Below are 24,288 nucleotides of genomic sequence, written 5' to 3'. Positions count from 1 at the left end.
CAACTTTTTTTGCGAATTCAATGTGAGCGGCAGTAAAATTTACGTTTATTCGTGCTTTTTTTCAACTTTGAGCTTGAAAGACTTGGTTGCTAGTATTATATATAAAACATGATAACTAAACATTACACAATCGTTACATAAATACACGCGGTACTCTTTTGCCCTGACTTTTGCACAAGTTCTCCCCGTTTGTCATGCACACAGTATTATTATTACCCCAAAGGTTATTGCTACTTTCCATTGCCTTATTTCAATCAGTCATGTTTTGTTAGTCACTCGCGGAACAGCATTCGTCCCATTTTTTATTAATTTAAATTTTATTTTTCGTAAAAATCCTCAAAAAAATGGGCGATCACTTGTTCACGGTGAGTCGCGCGGATATTTTCGAAATTTATCCGAAAATTCTCAAAGAAATTCTCACGTCGGAAGAACTCGCCCGAATACGAGTTGCCAGTGCTACAACAACAGCTGGAACGACAACGACGACAGCAACAGTGGAACGAGTCATCGACATACCCTCGGACTTTGAGTGGCAGTTGAAGATGTATTTTAAATTACTTGAATATCAAAAAAAGATAAATCATGCTGTGGAAAAAGGGATGTAAGTGCCGCCTAATGTATTGTAGATTAATTTGTGAGCGAGAGTGCGTGTGATGTATGTGTGTCAGTTACATGCCCATCTCACAGAAAGGGGCCCCATTATTTGGATGGCTTGTGTGTGTGTGCGTTACATGTTGAAATTTGTATTTCGGCCTGGACATGACAGTGACTATTCAGAAAAAAAAAATAAATGTCAGACAACTTTATCAGAGTAGAGAGGGAGAAATTTTGGTAAACAATTTTTTATTAAAATATTATCTTTTTTTATTTTTTCCAAGAAAAAATTCCAAAAAGAAAATTTTGACCAATGTTTACCCAAAATTACCCTCTATTTAATAGATTCAGCAATAAATTATTTTTTAAAAAATAAATAACTTATTTTAAAATTTATAAATTTAAAAAATATTTTAATTTTTGCTTTTATTCAGATCAAAAAAACATAAAATTAAATATTTAATATAAAAAAATATGTAAATAAATAAAAAAAAGTGCTATTTAAATTAAATCTTTAATAAATTTAATTTTTTATTATTTTTTTTTAATTAAATTTATTAAAGTTTTATTTTAGATTTTCTTATTTTTATTTATTTATTTTATTTATTAATTTATTTTTATTTTATTTTATTTTATTTTTCTTTATTTTATTTTTGTTTCATTTTTTTTGATCAATAAAAATTAAAATTATTTTTTCATAAAAATCTTGAAAGAAAAAAAAAATTAATTAAAAAAAATGTGAAGTTTTTTTTATTTATTTTTTTTTTTATCAATAAAAATTAAAATTATTTTTTTACAAAAATCTTTAAAGGAAAAAAAAAATTAATTAAAAAAATCTAAAGTTATTTTTATTTTTTATAATTAAATTAATTTAATAATAACATTATTAAAATTTTATTAAAAATCAATAAAAACTCACCCAATCTAACGGAGCAATTTGACGATGACAAAGTTTGAAGGTCTCAGCATGATGTTAAAGATGTTTACATTGTCGAAATGTTATGCATGAATTTTCTAATATATCATCGTGTGTCTCTCGTCTTCTCTCCATATTCCACGCACTCACATGAAAGGCAGAACAATAAACAACAACAACAACGAGCTTAGTGTTTTATGTAATAAAATTTGTTTTTGGTCTCTCACATGAGATCACAAGATGAAGCAAGGGAAGAAAAATAGAACGAGACATATGAACCTTATTTAGACGCTGTGTGTGTGTGTGTGTCTGTGGGTCAAACAAGCAATTGATAAATAAGTGGATTTAAATGATGAATAATGTAAATTTCTGGATAAATATGCAAATTTTACAAAAGCGTCATTCATTCGTGAAAACGAAGAAAATTGCCTGTAAACTTTTTTGACATGATGAGTTGTTAAATCAAATCCAATTTCTTTGCACATGACATATGAAATAAAAAAAAAACGAATTTTTCCATCAGATAAAGACATTCAATGAAGTCATGCGATACTTTTATTTTTTTCTTTTATCTAATGATGCGGATCTAATCAAAAATTTCAAATTTTAAATTGGATTTTTCATGTGGATTAAACCAAATTGACGGTAATTTCTTGTTAATAGTGAAATATTAACAAACAATAAACAAAATACAAAAGAAACATTTTTTACCTCATTTCCATGCATTCCTTGTCAATGGCATTCTATTCTTGTCATTTACATGTAAAACTCACACACAACGATAAAATGTATAAAAATTCCGCAAAAGTATAATATAACTCTTCAATTTTTATTGTAAGTCACGGAATATTATCATTTTTTGTCTTCTCTCATTGGAAACTATTGCATTCCACTCAAATTCCTTCGAACAAGACAAAATGTCAAAAAAATGGTAGTAGTAAAAAGCGTATAAAACAGAAGTTAAATTGATGGCATAATGGTCTTGTTTATTATCGGAGCGATAAATAAAAAAAAATATACGTTTGTGTTTATTTTATTTTATGTTATTCTTAAGCATTAAGCTCCGACAAACAACAACAAGAGAGAGAAAAAACACAAAATTGTAAAAGACGTATAGTTGCTGTAATAGAAGTTCTTGTAAAACAAGACAGGAGGAATATTTGTTTTGAGTTATGGTTTTGGATCGACAACGACGAAGACGACGCTCGACAGAAACAACAACAACAGAAATATGTAGAGCGTGTTAGAATGAAGTTAGCATTACCCAAGCTCAAAAGCGTAAAGGAGAAATATGCAAAGTATTTTGTTTTTATTTGAATTTTTCGTACATTATTTGCTACGAAAAATGTATTTTTGTTCAAAGGAATTTCTCAAAGGTGCATGAAAATGGAGGTGACTGGCAGTTTGTTACAATTTGTCACCCACGAAAAAACAGTTTTTAAAAGTGAAAATTGACATTCAAATGTATGCACTTAACTAATTTTTTATACGTTTTAAAAAAAAGAGTTTTACTCCTTTGAGTATGCAATGAAGCTTACACGTCATATTTTATAATTTTTGCTTAATTTTCCACGAATTTTCACGTACACATATCCGGATTTATTCGGTTTCAAAACCTCATATCAACTAAACCTGATTCACTACGAAAAAACTCAAAGAGAGCCACAAAATAGAATTTGAGTTATTTCGCTACAAAATTCCTATGAAATTTGATTTTGAATTTTCTAACGAAATAACTCAAATTCTATTTTGCGGCTCACTTTGAGGTTTTTTGTAATGAATCCGGTTTAGCCAAAAGTAGGTTTTGGATCAGAAAAATCAAAGCGATGCATGAAAAAATTCGTAGAAAATTAAGAAAAATTCCCATATATGACGTGTAAAATTCATTGCATACCATATGATATTTTATTCCATTTATTTTGAAAATTGCATCGATTGCATAGTTTTGGAGTATGTTTCTGCTTTTAAAAACAAATTGAGGTTAATTTATAAAAAAAAAAATATTTTTATAATTTTAATAATTAAAAATAAAAGTATGTAATTAGAAACAATAATTAAAAGAATTTTCATTTTTTGCATTTTCAAAAATTTTCATAACTAAAAAAATTTAAATAAAAATTTAATTAATTTTTCATATATTTTTTTTTAAATTAAATAAAATTTTTAAATCTTTTGAAAAATGTTCGTAATTTTTTTATATTTTAATTCAAAATCCTTTAAAAAAATTTCTTGATAAATTTGAACTTTTTGAAACTAACAAGATTATTAAAAATATTATAGAGAGCAGCAAATATTGTAAAACAAAACTTTTAATTGTTGCTTGGAAAACTGCACTTCAATATAGCAAAACAACCCTCTTCTTACCGATTATTTCAAGTACAGTTTCTTGTTTATAATCGCATTACATGCGCTCTCAAGAACAATAAATTCTTCAATATTCCGTCTAGCTAGACAGAACTATCTCCTTTCATGTAATTCGTAAGCCTCTTCTCTCTAATACAAACTGAAGCATCTGCATAATCTGCCTCACAGCTGATAGATAAGTAATATATATTGATAGATAGTGATTTATATTTTATGCAAACGTATCCACTAGAAATAACATGAAATTCCTTTTAAAAATGTTTCCGTTTATTCCCATTTTATTCTCGCTTTTCTCCATTCTATCCAGTGCACAAAGTTAAGCGGATTGCAATATAAATCGTTGACCTGTCAAACCGATAAATTTATAAAAAGAGACAGGCATCACGTGCACTGCATCCATGTATTTAATTTAAAGTCGATTGAAAGAAGAGAAAAAAAAAGTTAAAGAGCCCACTTGATGCTGTTTTTCTTTCAAAAGAAACTTTCGTCTCTTTCATAAAATGTTTTTCACTTAACTTTTACTTTTTTTTTGCACGTTTTTAGTTTGTAATTTTCACTCTTCAATATCAATCGACGAAAAAAAAAGCTTTTCAACAAAAGTTTTGAACGAAAAAAAAATTGAATAATAAAATACTTTAGGAAATTTAAAACAACAGGTAAGCCATTGGGGCGGTTTCTATGCAAAGTATTTATTACGGTACAGACAGCTTGAGTGTGAGAGTCGCGTCGTGTATTAATAATAAATTCATTCAGGTTGATTTCCATCAAAAGGAAAAAGTTGGAGCAATAACTTTTTGATTATCCGATATTTCATGTGGAATAATTAGCGTTGGTGCCGAGAGAATTTTGTTCATTTTTTTTTCGTTCGTCGCTTTTGTAATATTAGCCGAGCGCACACGCTGCCGATGTCGACGACAAAAAGTGATCCTTGAAAAGTTGAAAGACGGATGTCGTTCTACTTTGAGACGCAGGTGCTTGATATTTAATGAAAAAAATAAAATTCATCAAGTGGCTCTTCTGCATACATTTACTCCGTGAAACATTTTAAAAAAAGACAATAAAAGAAAGTTATTTTTATTTTTTTTGTAGCCCACTGGAACAGCTCATCTACAAACGCGACCGAATAATGTGGGATCCCGTCATTGACGCACGAATTTCACCTCATGATTCACCTTCCGACCTACAAAGTGTCTTGGATTTGCAACACAAAAAACGAATTTGTCCCATTGGTGATGGTTCGTTGGATTTTGCGCTAATTGACGAGGTGCACCTTTGGGGACTGGAGGATTATGCAAAGGCCGGAAAGTTGCTACATAAGCCACCGATACACGTTGATTTCATAGACGAGCACGAAATGAGGAAAGTTTATTCACTAATCTACGATGTCTTTCGATGTAAGTTGATTTTTTTGTTATTTGGAATTTATTTTCAATTTTTTTTTTTGTTTGTTTGAATTGACAAGTAGATGAAGTTTCGAGAGAAATTCCATTTATTTATTCATTCATGTTGGTTGATCGATCTTTGAGTCGAGATAGATAGAGAGAGAAGTTTCTTTTCAATTTGTTTACCAACGCAGTCAAGCCATCTCGAAATACCTGTCGAAGAAAGAATTTTCTTTTTTCAATGCTTCATGGACGAAAAACGGAAGAAGTTTATTCTTTAAGGGATCAAATTGAACTTTTAGGAGTCAATTGACCCCTCGGGAGTAAAATTGACTCCTTAAGAGTAATATAAATCCCTTGGGAGTTATATTGACTCCTCATGAGTAAAATTGACTCCTTAAGAGTAAAATTGAACTCTTAGGAGTCAAATTGACTCCTTAGGAGTAAAATTGACTCCTTAGGAGTAAAATTGACTCCTTAGGAGTAAAATTGACTCCTTAGAAGTAAAATTGACTCTTTAGGAGTAAAATTGACTCCTTAGGAGTAAAATTGACTCCTTAGGAGTAAAATTGACTCCTTAGAAGTAAAATTGACTCCTTAGGAGTAAAATTGACTCCTTAGGAGTAAAATTGACTCTTTAGAAGTAAAATTGACTCCTTAGGAGTAAAATTGACTAAAAAGGAGTAATATGGATCCCTACGGAGTAACATTAAAGGGTCCATTTGACTCCTAAGAGGTCCATATAAGGGTTCAATATGATCTATAAAGAAATCAATATCTCCCGTTTTTCGTCCGTAGAGTGCTTTCCATTATGTTTGCCTCGCAAATATGTGAGATATTTGCTCTTTTTATTAGTTGGGAAAATATAAGACAAGCACGTGCGTGGCAAACTTTATCCACGAAAGAAGTTCCACTTTGCGATTCTCCTCGAAAAGTAATCAAATGCGAATCTAGCGGAAATATATAGGTTACTGTGCGTGCCAAAGAAATCAATAGGCAATATGTTGCCAGACATGAATGAAATTCCTTATCAGGTTGCGAAAAAAAGGGGAAAAAAGCACAATAAAAGAACATCAAAACATTACCCACTAATTCATAACATGCACTTGCTACAATGTCGATGGCCATTGACTTTGCCTCGTTCGTCGTGAATAACTGCAAAACTATGAATAAATTTTCGATCAAGAGTTCTTCTTTGGATGTACAAATTGAAGATGAAGTGAAAACTAATGAAAATTAAATTTGTTCGATTTGTCATTTGATCAATAAACTTTTTGTATCTCTAATGAAGAGCAACTTGTCTCTTTCTCCGAGAAATCTCATCTTCTTCAATTTTATTCATTCTTGTACGGAATAAATGTGTCGCCAAGCTGTTTGTGATGTGATAAAAGCTCAAAATACATCTAGAAAATATGCAAATTTTAGTTTTCTCTTGCTTTCGTACACTGTTTTCGGTCTCCATCTTCTTCTTCTGCTGCTCGATAACGGCAGCAATAACACACACGAAAACTGCAAATGGCATGGCATAACAAGATAAATTTTGTTATTTACTTTTATGCAAGATTTGTAAATGTTTGTGGGGGTAGCAGCAGTAAAGATGTGTTGTAATACATTTTATTTGTAAGTGCTCCTCCGGAAAACGACAAACATGAGTGAAAACACTTTTATCGGGATTTTTTTTGTATCTAGTCTCAGCAAAAGTACGTGTAAAAAATATTTGAAAAAAAAATGTAAATAATTTTTGAAATTTGAAAAAAAATCAAGATTAAAAAAAAATAAAAAAAAATCTTCGAAGCTTTGTTAAAAAAAATTTTTTTGAATTTACAAAAAATTCTTAAAATATTTATTTTTTGAGAATTTATTTAATTTTATAAAAAAATATCTGTAAAAAAATTTCAAAGAAGTATAAGAAATACCTTTTGAAATTTTAAGGGACTTCAAAAATCAAAAAATAAATCTTTGAAATTAAGAAAATTTTTTTGTAAATTTCAAAAAAAAAATTAAATAACTTTGTATTTTTTTCCGAATTTATAAAAAAAATTAAAAAAAAAAATATTTTATTATTTAAAAAAAATATATTTTAATCAAGTCCTTTAAAATGTATTTTTTTAAATAATAAAATATTTTTTTTCAATTTTGACAATTTTGAGAATTTTTAAAAACAAAAAATATAAATTTCATAATTATTACAATAATTAAAAAAAAAATAATTCAATTTTTTATTAAACATAATCTTAAGAAAAAATATGTTAAAAAAAGCATCCTAAAGCGTTAAATCTATTCCATTTAATTCAAACCAAGCAATATTACAATATTCAAATACAAAATGATTAGAAAAAATTATTTTTCACAGAATTTAATCAAAAGCCAAAAACTTCGAAAACTAAAGACTTAATTTTAAATCAAAATATTTAAATTTTTTTTCCTTCTTAAGTCTCTTAAGTTTAAGTTTACGTCATAAGTCTTCAAAACCAATAAAGTCAATTGCCAATTTCTTTAAAAAACATTCAAAACGAAAATTTATAAAAATCTTCTGTCTCAAAGGAACGCTTTAAATTTTTTTTTCCTATCGCATTCGACACCAACAAAGAACACTTTACATTTTTACAACAAAGTTCATGTTGCTTATCAATGTCGCACACTTTAGCGTTGGTGTTTCCCCTTTACTGCCAGTTCGTGTCAGTTTGTATTGAATTCGCATGAAAATGACAATTTAAAGAGAGGGAGAGAGCGTTACTTGGAAAGAGATTCCGGTAAAAAGTTCAAACATTTCCTACAACTTTTGAAACTTTTAATGATGTACAATAATTTTTATTATTATTTTTTTTTCAGACAAACTTGTGCTCAATCGAACGTTAGCTGATTCGGCATTTTTCTCACAATATCCAGAGGTAAGTCATGTAATTTATTCGAACGTTGTCTCCTTTCGTTCAAAGTTAAATTGCTTCTGTGACATTGAACCACAATGAAAGCCTTACCTTGCCATACCTTGCCCTTACCTAGCCTAATAAAAAATGGAATTTATTATAAAATCCACATAAAATCATAACATAACAAGAAATCGGCCAAGAAAAAAAATCAAAAAAAAAAGAAAATGTTGGATATCGGAATAATCAAGGTTAAATGTCTGATCAATTTATTTATCTTTTTATTACTTTGTTCATTTATTGCTTGTTGTCATCCATGTTATTTTTATGGCTTGTTCATTTTCATGTTAACACACAAACAAACTTCATCAGAGAAAAAAAAATAAATTTTAATAGAATAAAAAAAGGAAACATTTTGGTAACATATTAGTCTAAATACACGCGGAACTTTAATGATGCACGCTACTTTTTTATTTTAATTTATGATGTAACATTTTGTTTATTTAACTTTTTGTGTTCTGGAATAATGGCATAATTTTGTGTGTAATAACAGTTTTTCTTCATAAAAAAAAAAACGAAAAAACAAGCAACAAGCGTGCTAAATGATACTGCCGCGCGCTCGACACGTAAATAACTCAAAAGTTCAAAATTAAATTAGGGGTGAAAGGAAAACAAATGACGTCGATGTCAAGTTTTGTAAAATGATAACTACTATTCTAGACACCTACTACTTGCCTAAGGTGCAATAATGGCAATTGCGGTGACGCGCAAGAATGCAATGCCAATGTTTATTTTATTTTTTCCCTGCAGAGAAACGGTGAAATAATTAAATGATTATTTCATGACAGCTGGTGTCAAGTTAGATTTTTTTTTTGTTTTAAAGGAAAAATTTAACCACGAAGCCACAAAAGTTATTTTATGATAATTCTCGGTTTTAAATTAACTTTTTATGAAAAAATCTTGGTTTTAAATTTTTTTTATGAAATTTAATATTTTTTATGAAATCTCCTAGGAGATTTTTTTTTTTTTTTGAATAATATGAATAAATATAAATATTTTAAATTTGATAGAAAATAAAAATGAAAAACACTTTATTTAAACTTCAAAAAAACAAATTTATTCTACATTTAAAAAAATATTTACAATTTTGTACTCCTCATGACAATTTTGCAATTTCATACACTTTCAAAACAAAACTGTGTCAAAGAAATTTTTTTTTTCAGTTTCAATTTTTTAGCAGTTTTGAGTTGTAAAATGATAAATTAGAGCCCTCTGGACAAATTTTTATCCATTTGGAGCAAGATTTGTCAAAAATGGCTTTGACACAGTTTTTGATTTAGTTTTGCTCAACTATGTCAAAGAAAATTTTTTTTCAGTTTAAATTTTTGACAGTTTGGAGTTGTAAAATGATTAAAAATGACAAATCAAAACTATGTCAAAGAAAAAATTTTTTTTCAGTTTCAATTTTTTAGCAGTTTTGAGTTGTAAAATGATTAAAAATGATAAATTAGAGCCCTCTGACAAATTTTTATCCATTTGGAGCAAGATTTGACAAAATTGGCTTTGACACAGTTTTTGACACAGTTTTTGATTTGGTTTTGCTCTTGATTTAGTTTTCAAAACAAAACTATGTCAAAGAAAAAATTTTTTTTCAGTTTCAATTTTTTAGCAGTTTTGAGTTGTAAAATGATTAAAAATGATAAATTAGAGCCCTCTGACAAATTTTTATCCATTTGGAGCAAGATTTGTCAAAATTGGCTTTGACACAGTTTTTGACACAGTTTTTGATTTGGTTTTGCTCTTGATTTAGTTTTCAAAACAAAACTATGTCAAAGAAAAAATTTTTTTTCAGTTTCAATTTTTTAGCAGTTTTGAGTTGTAAAATGATTAAAAATGATAAATTAGAGCCCTCTGACAAATTTTTATCCATTTGGAGCAAGATTTGTCAAAAATGGCTTTGACACAGTTTTTGATTTGGTTTTGCTCTTGATTTAGTTTTCAAAACAAAACTATGTCAAAGAAAAAATTTTTTTTCGGTTTCAATTTTTTAGCAGTTTTGAGTTGTAAAATGATTAAAAATGATAAATTAGTGCCCTCTGACAAATTTTTATCCATTTGGAGCAAGATTTGTCAAAATTGGCTTTGACACAGTTTTTGATTTGGTTTTGCTCTTGATTTAGTTTTCAAAACAAAACTATGTCAAAGAAAAAATTTTTTTTCGGTTTCAATTTTTTAGCAGTTTTGAGTTGTAAAATGATTAAAAATGATAAATTAGTGCCCTCTGACAAATTTTTATCAATTTGGAGCAAGATTTGACAAAATTGGCTTTGACACAGTTTTTGACACAGTTTTTGATTTGGTTTTGCTCTTGATTTAGTTTTCAAAACAAAACTATGTCAAAGAAAAATTTTTTTTTCAGTTTCAATTTTTTAGCAGTTTTGAGTTATAAAATGATTAAAAATGATAAATTAGTGCCCTCTGACAAATTTTTATCAATTTGGAGCAAGATTTGACAAAATTGGCTTTGACACAGTTTTTGATTTGGTTTTGCTCTTGATTTAGTTTTCAAAACAAAACTATGTCAAAGAAAAATTTTTTTTTCAGTTTCAATTTTTTAGCAGTTTTGAGTTGTAAAATGATTTAAAATGCTAAATTAGAGCCCTATGACAAATTTTTATCCATATGAAATAAAAATAAATATTTTCAAATTTTTACCAAAATTTTAATTATTTTTGAAATTTTTTTTTAATTTTTTAATATAAATAAAAGCTGCATAAACATTAGTATATAAATTTTAATATTTATAATTATATATTTCACAATTTTGTAAAATAAACAGTTGCGGAAAATTACAAAATTTAGGTAATTACGAAAAAAATAAATACAAAACGAGCCCTTTGATGATAACAGATCACTTACAAATCCAACCCATATATTTTTTTCTGCCTAATCGTCAGTAAGTCTGATTACAACAATTAAAAAAATTATGCAAAAACACTTTTTTTTTGTTCCCATGAAAATTAAGACAAAAAATGAACAAAAAACACCGCTTTCATGAATAATTAATGCCTCTATTCATCATCCACAATGACCATCTCCTCAATTAAATGGTCGTGTCCCGCTATTACAATTACATTCTTTTTCTCAGAACAACAAAAAAACGTACAATTTTGTGGAAAAGTCAACATTGAAAACACTTTTCAATTTAATATTTTGTGTGCTTCATATTAAAATAATAATGAAAATAATCATAAAAGAAAGAAAAAACTTTTTTATTCATCTTTTATTTTATCATTATTTCGTTATTTGTTGTGTACAAAAATAAATGAATGAAAATTAAAAAAAAAAGGGTTCGAGCTTGGCGGCGGCGTCGGTGATAAAAAAGAAAAAAGTTTTGAATTTTTTTTTTCTTGAAGGGTAAGGTAATAATGTTAAAAGAACAATAAAAATAACAGATGATTAATAAAACGAGGGCGACATAAAATCAAAACTTTAATAATTTCATGACACTTTTCGTGTGGATGACACCTTTTTTTTTCTTTGTGTATTGATGGGAAGACGTTGTAGGTGTTTTTAACCGTAATTTTTCTAAATTATTTTGTAATTTTCAGTTACAACCGGATTTATTTCGTGTCTGGCTCCTGTTATTCGATCTGTACTTGCGAAAATTCAGTAAACGAGATCCCGTGTGTATGGCGTTGAAAGACAAATTATTTGCCGAGGCACAACTATTGGGTAAGTGTTCTTACATTTGTTTCCTTTAATGACCGTCATCAATTGTCACAAGAGACTTTTCCTTATTTAATGACTTTCGTTCCATGTTTCATTGTCACCCATCCTGCAAAAAAAAAAAAAAAAAGAAATTGAAAGCAAATTGTACGCGAGCAAGACGAAATTGGCAGCGAGCATTACTCGATTACGGGTGCAAAATAATGCACTTCATTTATCACAATTACTACCAGTTCATTTGCAAGATGCCAAGGTGGCTGTGGCGGTTTCCTATCCAATTCTCACAGGCTGGATCAATACGTTCAAAGTGAAGTGAGTGAGAAAATTTCTTCTTTTTTTTTTTTTTTCTTCTATTTCATTTGTATTTATTATCCCGTTGCACATTACTTGCAGAGATAAGGAGCAAGCAATTCAATCACTGAACAATATGGGCTTAACGGAGGCAACGACAGAGAAGCATCGCAAACCGCCCGCCATAAAACGCAATCAATTCCGATTCGATAAATTATGTCCGCAATTCTTATCGTGCTTCCCCTACGATCGCAGCAAATTCACTCGCATCGAGATGATTCAACGGCACGAACTGATACTGCAAGATAAGACCTTTTCCATTGGTCCCGCTGTCTTTTCGCAACTTTTGGAGTATTTGGAATTAGAAGGAGATGTCGTCCAAACTCACATTTCATCCCCGAGATCCACAGCATATCTGGCTGCTTTGCTAAAAAATAACGAAAAAGTGAAGCAATTTCTCGTTTTTGGCGCTGGAGCTCGCAAACAAGAGTTTCAGGATTATTTCAACGAATTAGGAGTCGACAACGTGAGATTATTCGGAGATAATTTCGTCGAAGTTTCCGTCACTTCAACACTTTTGGACAACACAGTAGGGATTTATGCATGTCCTCCATGCTCTTATTCCGGCATCGCGGATCCAATTGATTTAATTTGTAGTCGCGGCGGAGATTTGACAATGCTCGAGATGCTGTCAGAATCGGAAATGACGGACGACGGCAAACAACGCGTCGCTCAAGTACTCGAAGAGCAAAGGAAAACTCTCAAAAAATCCATGTCCCGACCACAAACGCAGTTCATCCTTTACGGCACTTATTCCATCGTCGATACGGAAAATCAGGATATGGTTCAGAATGCCATCGATTTCATCAATAAACGAGCGAAGGAGAAACATATTTTGGCGGCAAAGGAAAAAGCGAGGTTAGAAGCTCTTGCGGCTTTGGAACAATTTACGTTTCCCGGGCAGGGAGGTCGTCGCAAGCTCGAAAGCGAAGAACAATTGACTTCTATCGCAACTTCTCAAATCACTTCCGCACGTTTAGATAAAATTAACAATAGCGAACCGGACTTGCTTCAGATGCAACAACAATGCGAAACGGCAGCGCCATCCGAAAAAGACCTCGAATACGAGTCGGAAACGGATGACAGCAAAAAATCGAATCGCCAAACGGATTCAAATGCCGATGAGGAATTTGCCAATATTGAAGTGCCTCCCACAGATATCTTCGAAACGATGAATTTGCCGGATATTTGTGAAAATCGCGATGGTTGTTTGGATTTTCATGAACTCGGATGTTATTTAACGCTCATTCGACGCAAAGAAATTGTCCATTTAGACTCGAAATATCTCATCAAAATCGCTGAGCTCCGTGGCATTTTCGGCGATAAAAATGCTCCGAAGAAACCAAAGTCCAAAGCGCAAAAACGCGCCGAACGTGAAGCGGAAAAGGCGAGAGAAGCCATGCTCGCTGCCGAACGCATGAAAAAGATGAAAAGACGTGGAAGTAACTTGAATTTACTGCTGGATCGAATAAATGCACCGACAGTAGCTTCTATTAAGCGATCACATTATGAGGGAATCTCCGTTGCCATTAAACGAATGTTATTTTTCCGCGAAGATTTCGTTTGTAAGAGACACATGTGTCATCACAGCGAATACGATGGGTCGCTTTACATCAGTTCGCGTCTCAGTAATTACACGAAATTCAGAGATTGGTGGAAAAAGGCTGTCAGATACATTCGGAGGATTCGTATGATGATCATCGATGAGGATTTGGACATTAAAGAGATTATCCATGAAGGTCCGTTGAACATTGATTTCTTGCCGCCGTTAGTTTTCGATAGAACTGTTCAAATTGAAGTCCCACCGCCTGTTGTTGTCGTTCCCAAGCCAAAAATTGAACGCACAATTTATCCTGTATCACTTAATTTCTTCGAATTTGGGCAGAATTTCCGATCGGAAGACAAGTAAGTCAAATTTCTGTAACAAAAATTATAAAAATTAATAAAATTTTTTTTAGCATTTTCCACTGCACCTGCTTCAAACAAGAAACCACCTTTTTCGCGAAGCAACAAAAGCAAGAACGCCTAAACGGCTCTTACTACGGCGCCACATTCTGCGGAAACAAACGCCCGAAACGAGCATTCGACTCATCAGCATCATGTTGGTTGTAAATTTCACACATTTGAATATCATGACAACATTAAATTTAATTATCTCTAATACGCAACACAAAATGGCAAACTATGAGATTGTGGTTCTAATATTCCAAAGTGTAGTACATCATCAGCAAAATGTTGAATAATTTACTGATAGCGAAATATTCAGGCGAATTACATTTTATTCGTTCAATTATTATTATTATTTTGCATTTTACTTCCATTAGGGTATTGAATGATTGAGTGGAAGCATCCAAAGCAGAAAAAAATATTTTTTTTATCACTCTTGGAGTAAATAAGCTAGAAAGAATTTTTTTTATTCAACCGGCATACTGTATGAGACAGATTATATTAAAAAGTTTCAATCAATACGTGAGTAAATAACGTTGTCATTAGAATATGGTGTAATCATACATGATAACCGCAAAAACAATCATCATCAGCGTTTCATTAGAACTTGAAAATCGGAGATATGAAAACAAATATTGTGTTCATTTTGAAATGGAGATCCGTTCTATTGGAAAGTTCATAAGTTTAATTTATGGGTTGATAGCTCATTAGATGGCTTCATTTAATATTTTTGGATTGTTGTTTTTCAGTCGAATGATTAAATTTGTAAAATTGACTTATTAACAATTTTTAGCTGCTTATATCTTAGGGAAATAATTTTAATAAATTTAAGGTAAATTTTTGTTTTTTTTTATATAAAAAATTTTAAAATATTTTAATGTTTTGTTTTAAAAATTTAAATAAATTTAATATTTTAAACGTATTTTTTGAATCATAAATTTAATTATTTTAATTAATTTAAAGTTTTAAATAATTTTAATTAATTTAATTTAATTCAATTTATTAATTCAATTTAATTTAAAAATTGAAGAGAAATTAAACATAAATTTCTCATAAGTACAGATTTGGTTTTTTTAATGATTTTCTAAAAAAATATTTTTTAAGAATTTTCAAAAAAAATGATTTGGTCGAATTTTTTAATTTTCTCATTAAAAAAAATATTTTTTAATTTTTAATTAAAATGTTGATTTTTTTAAAATTTTAAATTTAAGAATCGACTTAGTTTAAATTAGATTAAAAAAAATTTTTTGAAAATAAAAATTAAAATGTTGACAAAAAAATTTAAAAATTATATGAAAAATTTCCAAATAATTTTTTTAAGAATTTATATCAAAAAATTCGAATGACTTGAATATTTATTTAATATTATTAAATTATTAATTTATTATTTTAATTCAATAATTTTGAATATTTTAAAAAAATATTAATAAAAAAGTATTTCCAAATTTTTTCTGAAAAAAATCTCTACAAAAAAAAATTGGAACAAAAAATATGAAATAAATTTGAAGTGCACTTATTGTAAATTTATCCCCTTTAATTTTTATCACCTTAAAACGCCTTCTTAGAAAATAACTTTATTAAATTTTGACTACGATCGCTAATTCATTTCTTCTAAAACAAAAAAAAATATAAATAATATCTGGTAAACAAATATACGTGCCGCGTACTCAACTCATGCTCTTTAAAGAGATGATAACATGAAATTGTCACAAAATAAATCAGTCTATCGGCATCTCTGTGAATGTCAACATTCCAAACTATGGATTTTCATGAAATTGAATTGGATTTCAAAAAAGGTAAGTTTTTTCTGTGATTTCCTTTTATTTACTTTACTTTTCTTGTTTCAACGAATTTTTATTCCAAATAAATTTCGTTACAGAGTCATCTAGTAACGAAATCCCTACTGGAATACCACATCAGCTGGAAACGAATCAAAACAAAACATCGCATCATCGGAAGCAACAAGTTGACGAAAATTCAAGCGATAAAAGTGACGATAATGACCGAGATATGACACAAAATACGGAAACAATTGGCGTGGTAGCGATGGGTCTTAACGGCGTAACGAGTTTGACGCTCCTGCTAATTACCGGATTCATTTCCTACCTGGCACTCATCAATGGAGTCGTTCTTTTTTCATTCCATCCCATTTTTATGGCTGTTGGTGTAAGTAAACAAATAAATAATTTAATCCCTTCTTTAATTAAAAAAAATTTTTTTAGTATCTCGTGTTAATGTTCCAAGCAATATTATCAATGTCAGATTTAAATTGTTGGACAGCCAAATTGAATTACAAGCAACGTGTCACATTCCACTGGATTTTGCAAGCTGCCTCACTTTCCTGCATCACAATTGGCTTTGTCGCCATCTTCGTCAATAAAGTCCGTTTGGGAAAGGAACATTTTCACACGCTTCATGCGATTTTTGGTCTTATCACGTACATTCTCACAATAATCGTCGCTTGCGGTGGCATTTGGACAAAATACAGCTTCCAACTTCGCAAGTACCTGAAACCGGTATACGTGAAAATTAATCATTCGTTAATGGGTGTCGTCGTTTTTGGACTGGGAATTACCACTGCGTGTCTTGGCGTGTATTCGAAGTGGTTCTTGAAGGTATCGACAACCGACATGCAATTGCCCTTGGTGACAGCGATGATTTTGTGTGCATTGTATGTTTCGTATAAGCCGATGGAATTGTGTCTGAAACGAATCACAAGTTCACTAAGATCTAGTTTGTAGTTAATTTTAATTGAATATCAAGAGCTTCCAATATATATTTTTACATCTTAATGAATTTTTTGAATTTTAAGGATGATGCATGCCACAATTTGTTCCTTTTGGATTAGCTTGCACAATGACGACAATATAAGAAATGATGGAAGAAATTACCTGAAATGAAAAAAAAAAAAATAGTTGAGACGAAAAACGTAAAAATTTGACTTACAGATAAGATTAAACGATGATTGCACTCAAACATTTGCAAAATGTAGACTTTTGGATCCAAATGTATCAATTGCAGTTTGAACTCTTCCAACTTTTTTCGTTCTTCCATACTTTTAGATGCAATTAAATCATCCTTCAGTAGTAGATTTTTCAATTTTGAACATTTTTCCAGCAAAAAATTGCATCCAGATACTAAATAGTAGAATTTAATGCACGAAATCGAGGCAAAAAATAAGTTCATGATGGCATTTAAGAAAAAAATATCGTCCTCGACTCCCTTAAAAATACAAATAACAGCAGCATAGACTGAAGTGACCTGAAATTTTATAAAATTAATAATTTTTTAAAGAATTTCGAATAACTTACCGCCCAAACGAAGCCTGCAAATACAGAAAGTATCGAAAAAGCCAATGATAATTCCACTATTTGAGCAAATTTTTGAGCCACATTCAATATTTGCCAATAAAAACTTGCAAAACAATCGATTTTATCGGAAAATCTACTACAAAATCCTGAATGAGCCTCGTGATTCTCCAAATGTTTGATCGTAATATCGATTAAATGTCCATTAAAATAATAAAATGAACAAAAGACGTTAGTTAAAACACCATCGAATGGTGCACCGTACAAAAAATATAAAAAATTAACAATTTGGTGAAATATTTCGTCTTGCCTCCCATAAAACATTAATATTGAAATAATTAAAGTTGATGCAAAATCAAAAATTAATTTAAAATTTAACCATAGTTTTACTTTTTTAGACCAAATTATTCCCGACCCATGCAAAAATTCAATATTTTTCTCTAAAACGAGTATTTTATTAAAAATTTTTAGGATTTTTTGTCGTTTAAACAAAATTGTTATTGAAACGGAAATAAAATACAAATAAAAAACGACTCCCGTTAACGAAGTAACAATTACAGCAACTTCATTGAAGCTTTGAAGTCCATTAATTAGAGAACGATCGAGCGAAATTACCAAAGCAGTAATTATTATTTGACAAAAAATAGAAAAATTACTCAAAAAGACGACCCGACGAGAGGAAACTCGAAATTTGTTTGATTTTGGATCAAATAAAAAAGGAAAAAAGCCGTAAAATTGCCCGAATCGATATTGCAGGACAAAAAAGAGTTTTGTAAGGTGCTTAGAGGCGAAATTCATATCGATGACTGATTAAAATCGAACGAAATTAACTTGTAAATGTCGATTACAACGAAGATAAGTTAATTAATTGGAAGAGCTTTTACATGTAATTACATTAACAGGTAACTTTTTTTTATTAAAATTCTATATTTGAGAATTTTTTGACTAATTTTCTTTAAAAAAATATCAAATTCGAGCTCAATTTCATTTAATTTTATAAAATTTTAAACAAAAATCAAGTTTCATAGCAATTTTGTTCAAAAATTTGTTAAACTTCAACGATTTTTTTCATAAAAATTCAAATTTCAAACAGCTGTCAGTGTTTTTCTGCCTACGAAAACAAACAAAAAGCCGGATCGAGTCCCTTTTTACCCTCAAATTCTCGTTTTATTCAATTGCACAACATTCGGAAACATGGATGACCAAGCCTGCCCGAAATGCAAAACGACAAAATATCGAAATCCGTCGCTGAAATTGATGGTAAACGTTTGCGGTCACAATTTATGTGAATCTTGTGTGGAATTGCTTTTTGTTAAAGGTGCGTTTTTACGAAATTTCTCATTTTTTCCCTCTCTAATCGTCCTTTTCTCATATTTTTAGGATCTGGATCGTGTCCTGAATGCGGAATCCCCTTGCGACGAAACAATTTTCGAGTGCAGCTTTTCGAGAATCCCATGGTTGAGAAGGAGGTTGACATCCGAAAGCGCATTCTGAAGGACTACAACAAAAAAGAAGAGGATTTTGCGTCGTTAGCGGAGTACAACGACTACTTGGAGGAAATCGAGTCGATAATTTTCAACTTGTCCAACAACATTGACATCATCAACACCAATAAACGCATCGAACAGTACAAAAAGGAGAACAAAGATGTCATTTTAAAGAACAAACAACGCATTGGTCGCGAGGAATTCGAGTTGGAACAAATGCTGGAGATCGAAAAGGAACAAGAAGAAGCTCGAAAACAAGAATTGACAAAACTGGAACAAGAAAATCGCCGAAAAAAGACACAAGCAAAGGAGGCACTTATCGACGAGCTCATGTTTAGTAACGAAAACGGAGCTGCAATCGTCAGTCAATTCGCGAAACAAGTCGAGGAGACATATAAAGAAGCGAAAGTGATCCCACCGCAACCAAAAGTCACCCAATTTTCGACAGGAATTCAATTTGGAGCAGGAGCCCTTCAATCGCAGTTCCTTCCGATACCGAAGCAGGACGAAGGTGTCATCTACGAGTATCATTCGCCTCAATTACAGAATAATGGACCTGCTCCGCCAAAGCCAGAGCAACTAGATGAACTGGGTTACATGAAATACATCCGAACGGAACTTCCATCGGAGAAGGCAGGCGGTTATCGATCACAACTCGCGTGTCTTCGAGCCTTACAGGAAGCCCTTCAAGGCCTTTACTCGTAAAAAAAACTTAAAAACCATTAAAACTCGTTAAATATTAAAAGAAAAACTGGAATTTATTCCTTCGAAGCCATGTGTCCCATTAGATTTCCCGTGAAATGCTCAATTTTCTTCAGATCTGGCATGGCTTCGGTTTTGTATTGCACACATTTGACGTTATCCGTGATCTTTAGCAGCAGCTGGTTCTTGGAATGGATGTATTTCATTGAATATCTGCATTTATCGGGTGCCTCCAGATACATTTGTTCCGCAGCAATTTCAAATTCTTCCCAGTTTTTCACGTACATGTCTGAAAAAAATGAGAAAATCCCGTTAACCTCAAAATGCATGAGAAACTTTGCATAAATTTACCTGCCTAATTAATGCCTTGATCTGGTTTAAGTAAATTAATGCAGATTTAATGCCGATTTCATGCAGAGAATAGAAAGTATCGTCGTCGTGTTGTTTTTAATCAAATCTGATGACGTATCGGGGTGTTTTCGAAAAGCTCAAATTGTCTAATGAGACGAATGAAAGTGATAAACATTTTTTGTTAATTCAAATTTTTAAAAGTTAAATTTCCGAACACATCCTAACGATTGTCAGTTGCCCCGCGTAAAGCGAAAAGACGCACCAGAGTCAAAAAAGGTCATTTCTCGTAAAGCCTTCCAAGTTAACAGATAATTTTCGTTGGAAAAAGTGGAAAAAGTCAAAAGCCGTCGGAAAATGACTGAATACTAGTGATAATTTTCGAAACTCTTGGAGAAATTAAGATAAATTAGGAGCTGTGTGTGTGTGCTGTACATAGAAAGGTACGTACAGATTTTGTTTTTTTCGTCTCGGCGAAGAATTCTCCTTTTATGATCGTTGCGTCAGAACGAAAAAACCTAAAATCAGGGCAAAGATGAAGAATTTGAAAGTAAAATGTTCAATTAACGCGTAGATTTATCTACTATCTCTTACATATTCGTTTATTTACCAAAATATTTGCGACGTGATTCTCTTTTGCCTCCAGATTCCCATGCAAGAGAGGTACCTTTGTGTATATGGATCACGACGACGGTAGGTAAATACGATGTGTGACTATGTATACCGAAGTAAATGCGCAAACAGAGACGCTTTATGATTTAATTTCGCACACAATCACTACAGAGCGGCAATAGCAAACAGCTTATTTTGGACAAAGTACCTTTTTTTGCTTCATTATTTCTTTTTTGTGATCGATTTACATAACTGATTATCATAACATTTTTTTTTTAATTTTTGCTTCGTTTTCTTTTCATTGCAGATCACTCGTAGCAGTGTAGTGTGTCTCTGTATTTGGTCAAAAAGTGTATTTTTTTTACGGAACAGTAACCATTCAACTATTTCTTTTTAAGTATGACGAACGTAGAGTCGAATAGCGATAACGCAGGTGCAAGTTCGCGAGATTCGGGTCGTTTCAACTACTTGAAAAACCTCAAAGCGTACCGTGATCACGGCGAATCCTTCGAGGATCCGTCATTCGGCGACAGTGGGTACGGGCATTCGCGTCACCTAACCTTCAATAGTACCGAAGCGGGCGCCAGTATCCTCCGACACTCACATTCCGTGCTAAAAACCATCGATGAGGAGCCCCGAAATGCCGTAACGGCAACGCCTGCAAGCACTTCGCGTGCCAATCCCGCAAAACACGTCACAATTCTCACGCCAACCACACAAAGTATCCAGCGCATGTCGAGTTTGCATCTTACGACGCCCGAAGGCGGTGGCATGGCATCTGCCGCTATGGATATGTCACCGTTCCCGACGTCAAACGACGATTTTACCGAACCAAAGACACCGCCCGAGCTGCTGTTGAGCTTCCAGGAGCCACGTACTGTCAATTCGACGCCGCGCAAATCCAAAATGTACGGACGCAAACGCTCATTTCGTGATCAAATTGAGACCACAGACACGGAAAATGAGAATTACGGACAGAAAAAGTTCCGTCCCGCGTATGCCAAAGATGATAATGACGAGAAATTGGCACGTCGCATGCCCTTTTCTCCGGTTGCCGTGAAAAGTAATCGTCGAACACTGAGACAAAGGAGCGTGAGTGACAACAATTTGGGACTTGTGTTGCGTTCGAGTACGCCAAAGACGTTTTTGATGCGACCACCCATCGCGGAGGAAAATACTCTTGGGGCGATTCCGAAAAAAGCGCTTGAAATTTTGGAAGATGATGCTTCGAAGATGGAAGCTCCTAAGAGAACGCCCAAAAAGACGCCGAAAAAGACTTTGCGGCGGTATCAGAGCTTTAGTCCGTCGAAATTGGCGAAAAAAGACTCGGATAGATTTAAAAAGTTCTTCAATGACTTGAATCAACCCGCAGTTACGGAGGAGAAAAATCTTAAAAACATTCCAGAAGAAGAGCCACGCTTTACGCGTCAAGATGCTCTTGATATTTCGGAAACGCGCGACATGCCAGAAAGCGTTCATTGCTCCCTGAACATCCCCGAAGTGGATTTGTCCTTTTTAAACGGTGTCGCGAAAAGTATTTCGCCTATTAAACGTCCCGCGCATCTCGATACGTTATTCGAAGCGCCTATCCTGCAGTCAGATGACATCACATCAATTACTTGTCCATCACTGAATGCCAGTCAAACGTTGCCGAGCATGAGTTTTCTCTCTTTTGAGAAACCTTCATCGAGTAATGGAAGTTCTTTGGTACCTCCATCGCCGTCGCCATCGAAAAAGGGACTCGTTTACCGCGATTTGCCACGAACGCCGAGCAAGGGCACGTCTCTCGTGCGTACTAAAAGTCAAACGCCATCCAAGAAACATTTGCTGGAGCGACGCACGCATTATTACGACGGCATGGAGTTACTCGATATCATTCATCGGCTGCAAAGTCAGGGCGTTTGTCACATCATCGAAGATATTTTCCAGTATTTGTCTGGCGAAGATCTCATCAACTCAAGCAAGGTCTCAAAAAAATGGAGATCCGCCATTCTTAACAATAAATTCTTGAATAATCGTCGCTTGGAGTACATCACACAAATAAAAATTCGAAATGCCGAAAATTTGTCAATAAAGGAACACGTAAACAAGGACTTTTTGGATATTCCCAACCGGAGACCCTTCTCGTCGCACAACTACGATACCCGAGGAATGGAACGTATACGTCGACAAAGTCAATATTCGCCGCCAGCCAGTCCTGGCAAAATTAAATTCAGGGAGAACCAGAAGGTAATTTACCATTTTTTACGTTTTTCATTAAACAAAACTGAAAAAAACAATTTTTCTTTAAAATTTTATAGGTGGTTCGTCGTTTAAGTCCTCGTGCGATGACAACATGTCCTCGCTGTGCGAAACCATCGCCAATTATAACACAAAAGAAGCGCGATTGCATCATCAAGATTGGTCGTTCGACACGTAGCAGTGCGAAAAAAGCCGCAGATTTAACCCGAACATCGAGTGACCCATCCCCGATCCTCTCGAGATACCGTCATTCCGTCGATAGATCACCAATTTTCGACTTGGATGACAGCGGAAGCAGTAGCAGCAGCAACGGAAGCAGTTGCGAACGTAAAATCCGTCGTACATTGTTCCCTGCGGCACGTTCGAATACTCTACCTTATGATATTTCGAAGCGAAGCAGCATCAATTCGTCCATGAATTCGACAAATAGCTCGATGGCACGTCGCAGTCGATCATTCCAAACGCCAGACGCGAATAACGATGACTCCTTGGAGGAATACGCGATGTGCACCGGAAAATTATGCGGCTTCCGATTTTGCGTGCGCTGCAATTGCGAATATCACTCGAATCACATTTGTCACGCGTCGATCGTGCTTAATTCACCAAATCGCGATGACGATTCCGTCGTCGGTGTCAACAAAAGCAACCGCTGTGGATCACGTCAGAGCAAACGGAACCTCAAAAGACTCTAATTTTCATCATCATATGATATTTTCATCATTTCTCACTAGTTTGAGGACAACTAATTAATTTTTATCTTATATTTTTTAACTCGTATATTTTGTACTATTCTCTTTTTTCTCGATTTTTTCCTGAAAACATTTTCAAAATTATGCCAAATCTTGCGCAAAACTATTTTATATTTTAAAAAACATAAAATTTGAACAAAAATTTGATGAAAAAAAATTTCTCATCGACCGATGGCGGAAATGGTTACAGTATTTGTTGTTATAGAATTTAACTTTCTCGTTGATCATCAAAACAAAATAATAAATAAATAATAAAAAAAAATACAAACGAATGCCTGGGATTGACTTTGCTCAAGCATTTCCCCTAAAACTTAATATTTAATTTATAGAAATTTAATCGCTTAATTTATGATATGAACTTTTAGTAATCATTACATTTTATAGTCATAAGATCAATGTGTGACTGATAAACTCGTAGAAAAATGTTAAATAAAATTTGTGTGCAGAAAATAATCAGTGGTTTTATCTATCGACCATAAATAACGGTGTCCAAACCTGTTTTCACCAAAATAAAAATAAATAAACAAAAAATTTGCTCGTGTATACCGAACGGAAGGAGCCTCATTTGTATGTATGTATTCAGCTGCATTTTAAATCTAAATGTGTATTATGAATAAAATCAAGTTCATTTCGGGGCAACAGGTTAGTTAAAATTTTTTTTTCAATTTTTTTTAGATTGATTTTATTTTTA

At 32.3% G+C, this 24,288-nt stretch overlaps 4 protein-coding genes across 4 annotated transcripts; all 4 read left to right on the top strand.

Moving 5' to 3' along the window:
* Positions 1–344: 344 nt before the first annotated feature.
* LOC134837346 (uncharacterized) lies at positions 345–14,315 on the top strand. The gene is made up of 8 exons (XM_063852717.1): positions 345–453; positions 505–601; positions 4,964–5,268; positions 8,089–8,147; positions 11,735–11,858; positions 11,984–12,164; positions 12,246–14,108; positions 14,162–14,315. The coding sequence occupies exons 1-8, from the start codon at positions 345–347 to the stop codon at positions 14,313–14,315; spliced, it is 2,892 nt and encodes a 963-aa protein (XP_063708787.1).
* Positions 14,316–15,860: 1,545 nt separating this feature from the next.
* LOC134836848 (transmembrane reductase CYB561D2-like) lies at positions 15,861–17,734 on the top strand. Its single transcript, XM_063852100.1, has 3 exons — positions 15,861–15,946; positions 16,030–16,316; positions 16,373–17,734. Exons 1-3 carry the CDS (start codon positions 15,892–15,894, stop codon positions 16,889–16,891), a joined length of 861 nt encoding a protein of 286 aa, XP_063708170.1. The 5' UTR covers positions 15,861–15,891; the 3' UTR covers positions 16,892–17,734.
* An 844-nt stretch (positions 17,735–18,578) lies between these two features.
* Positions 18,579–19,933, top strand: LOC134833921 (CDK-activating kinase assembly factor MAT1). The gene is made up of 2 exons (XM_063848424.1): positions 18,579–18,776; positions 18,839–19,933. Exons 1-2 carry the CDS (start codon positions 18,653–18,655, stop codon positions 19,648–19,650), a joined length of 936 nt encoding a protein of 311 aa, XP_063704494.1. The 5' UTR covers positions 18,579–18,652; the 3' UTR covers positions 19,651–19,933.
* Positions 19,934–20,246: 313 nt separating this feature from the next.
* On the top strand, positions 20,247–24,050 carry LOC134830430 (uncharacterized). The gene is made up of 3 exons (XM_063843920.1): positions 20,247–20,438; positions 20,915–22,836; positions 22,908–24,050. Exons 2-3 carry the CDS (start codon positions 21,007–21,009, stop codon positions 23,538–23,540), a joined length of 2,463 nt encoding a protein of 820 aa, XP_063699990.1. The 5' UTR covers positions 20,247–20,438; positions 20,915–21,006; the 3' UTR covers positions 23,541–24,050.
* The last annotated feature ends 238 nt before the right edge of the window (positions 24,051–24,288 follow it).

This window comes from Culicoides brevitarsis, chromosome 1 (assembly GCF_036172545.1).
Source record: "Culicoides brevitarsis isolate CSIRO-B50_1 chromosome 1, AGI_CSIRO_Cbre_v1, whole genome shotgun sequence".
In the NCBI taxonomy this organism is placed as follows: Eukaryota; Metazoa; Arthropoda; class Insecta; order Diptera; family Ceratopogonidae; genus Culicoides; species Culicoides brevitarsis.
This window is presented reverse-complemented; position numbering and strand designations above follow the sequence as displayed.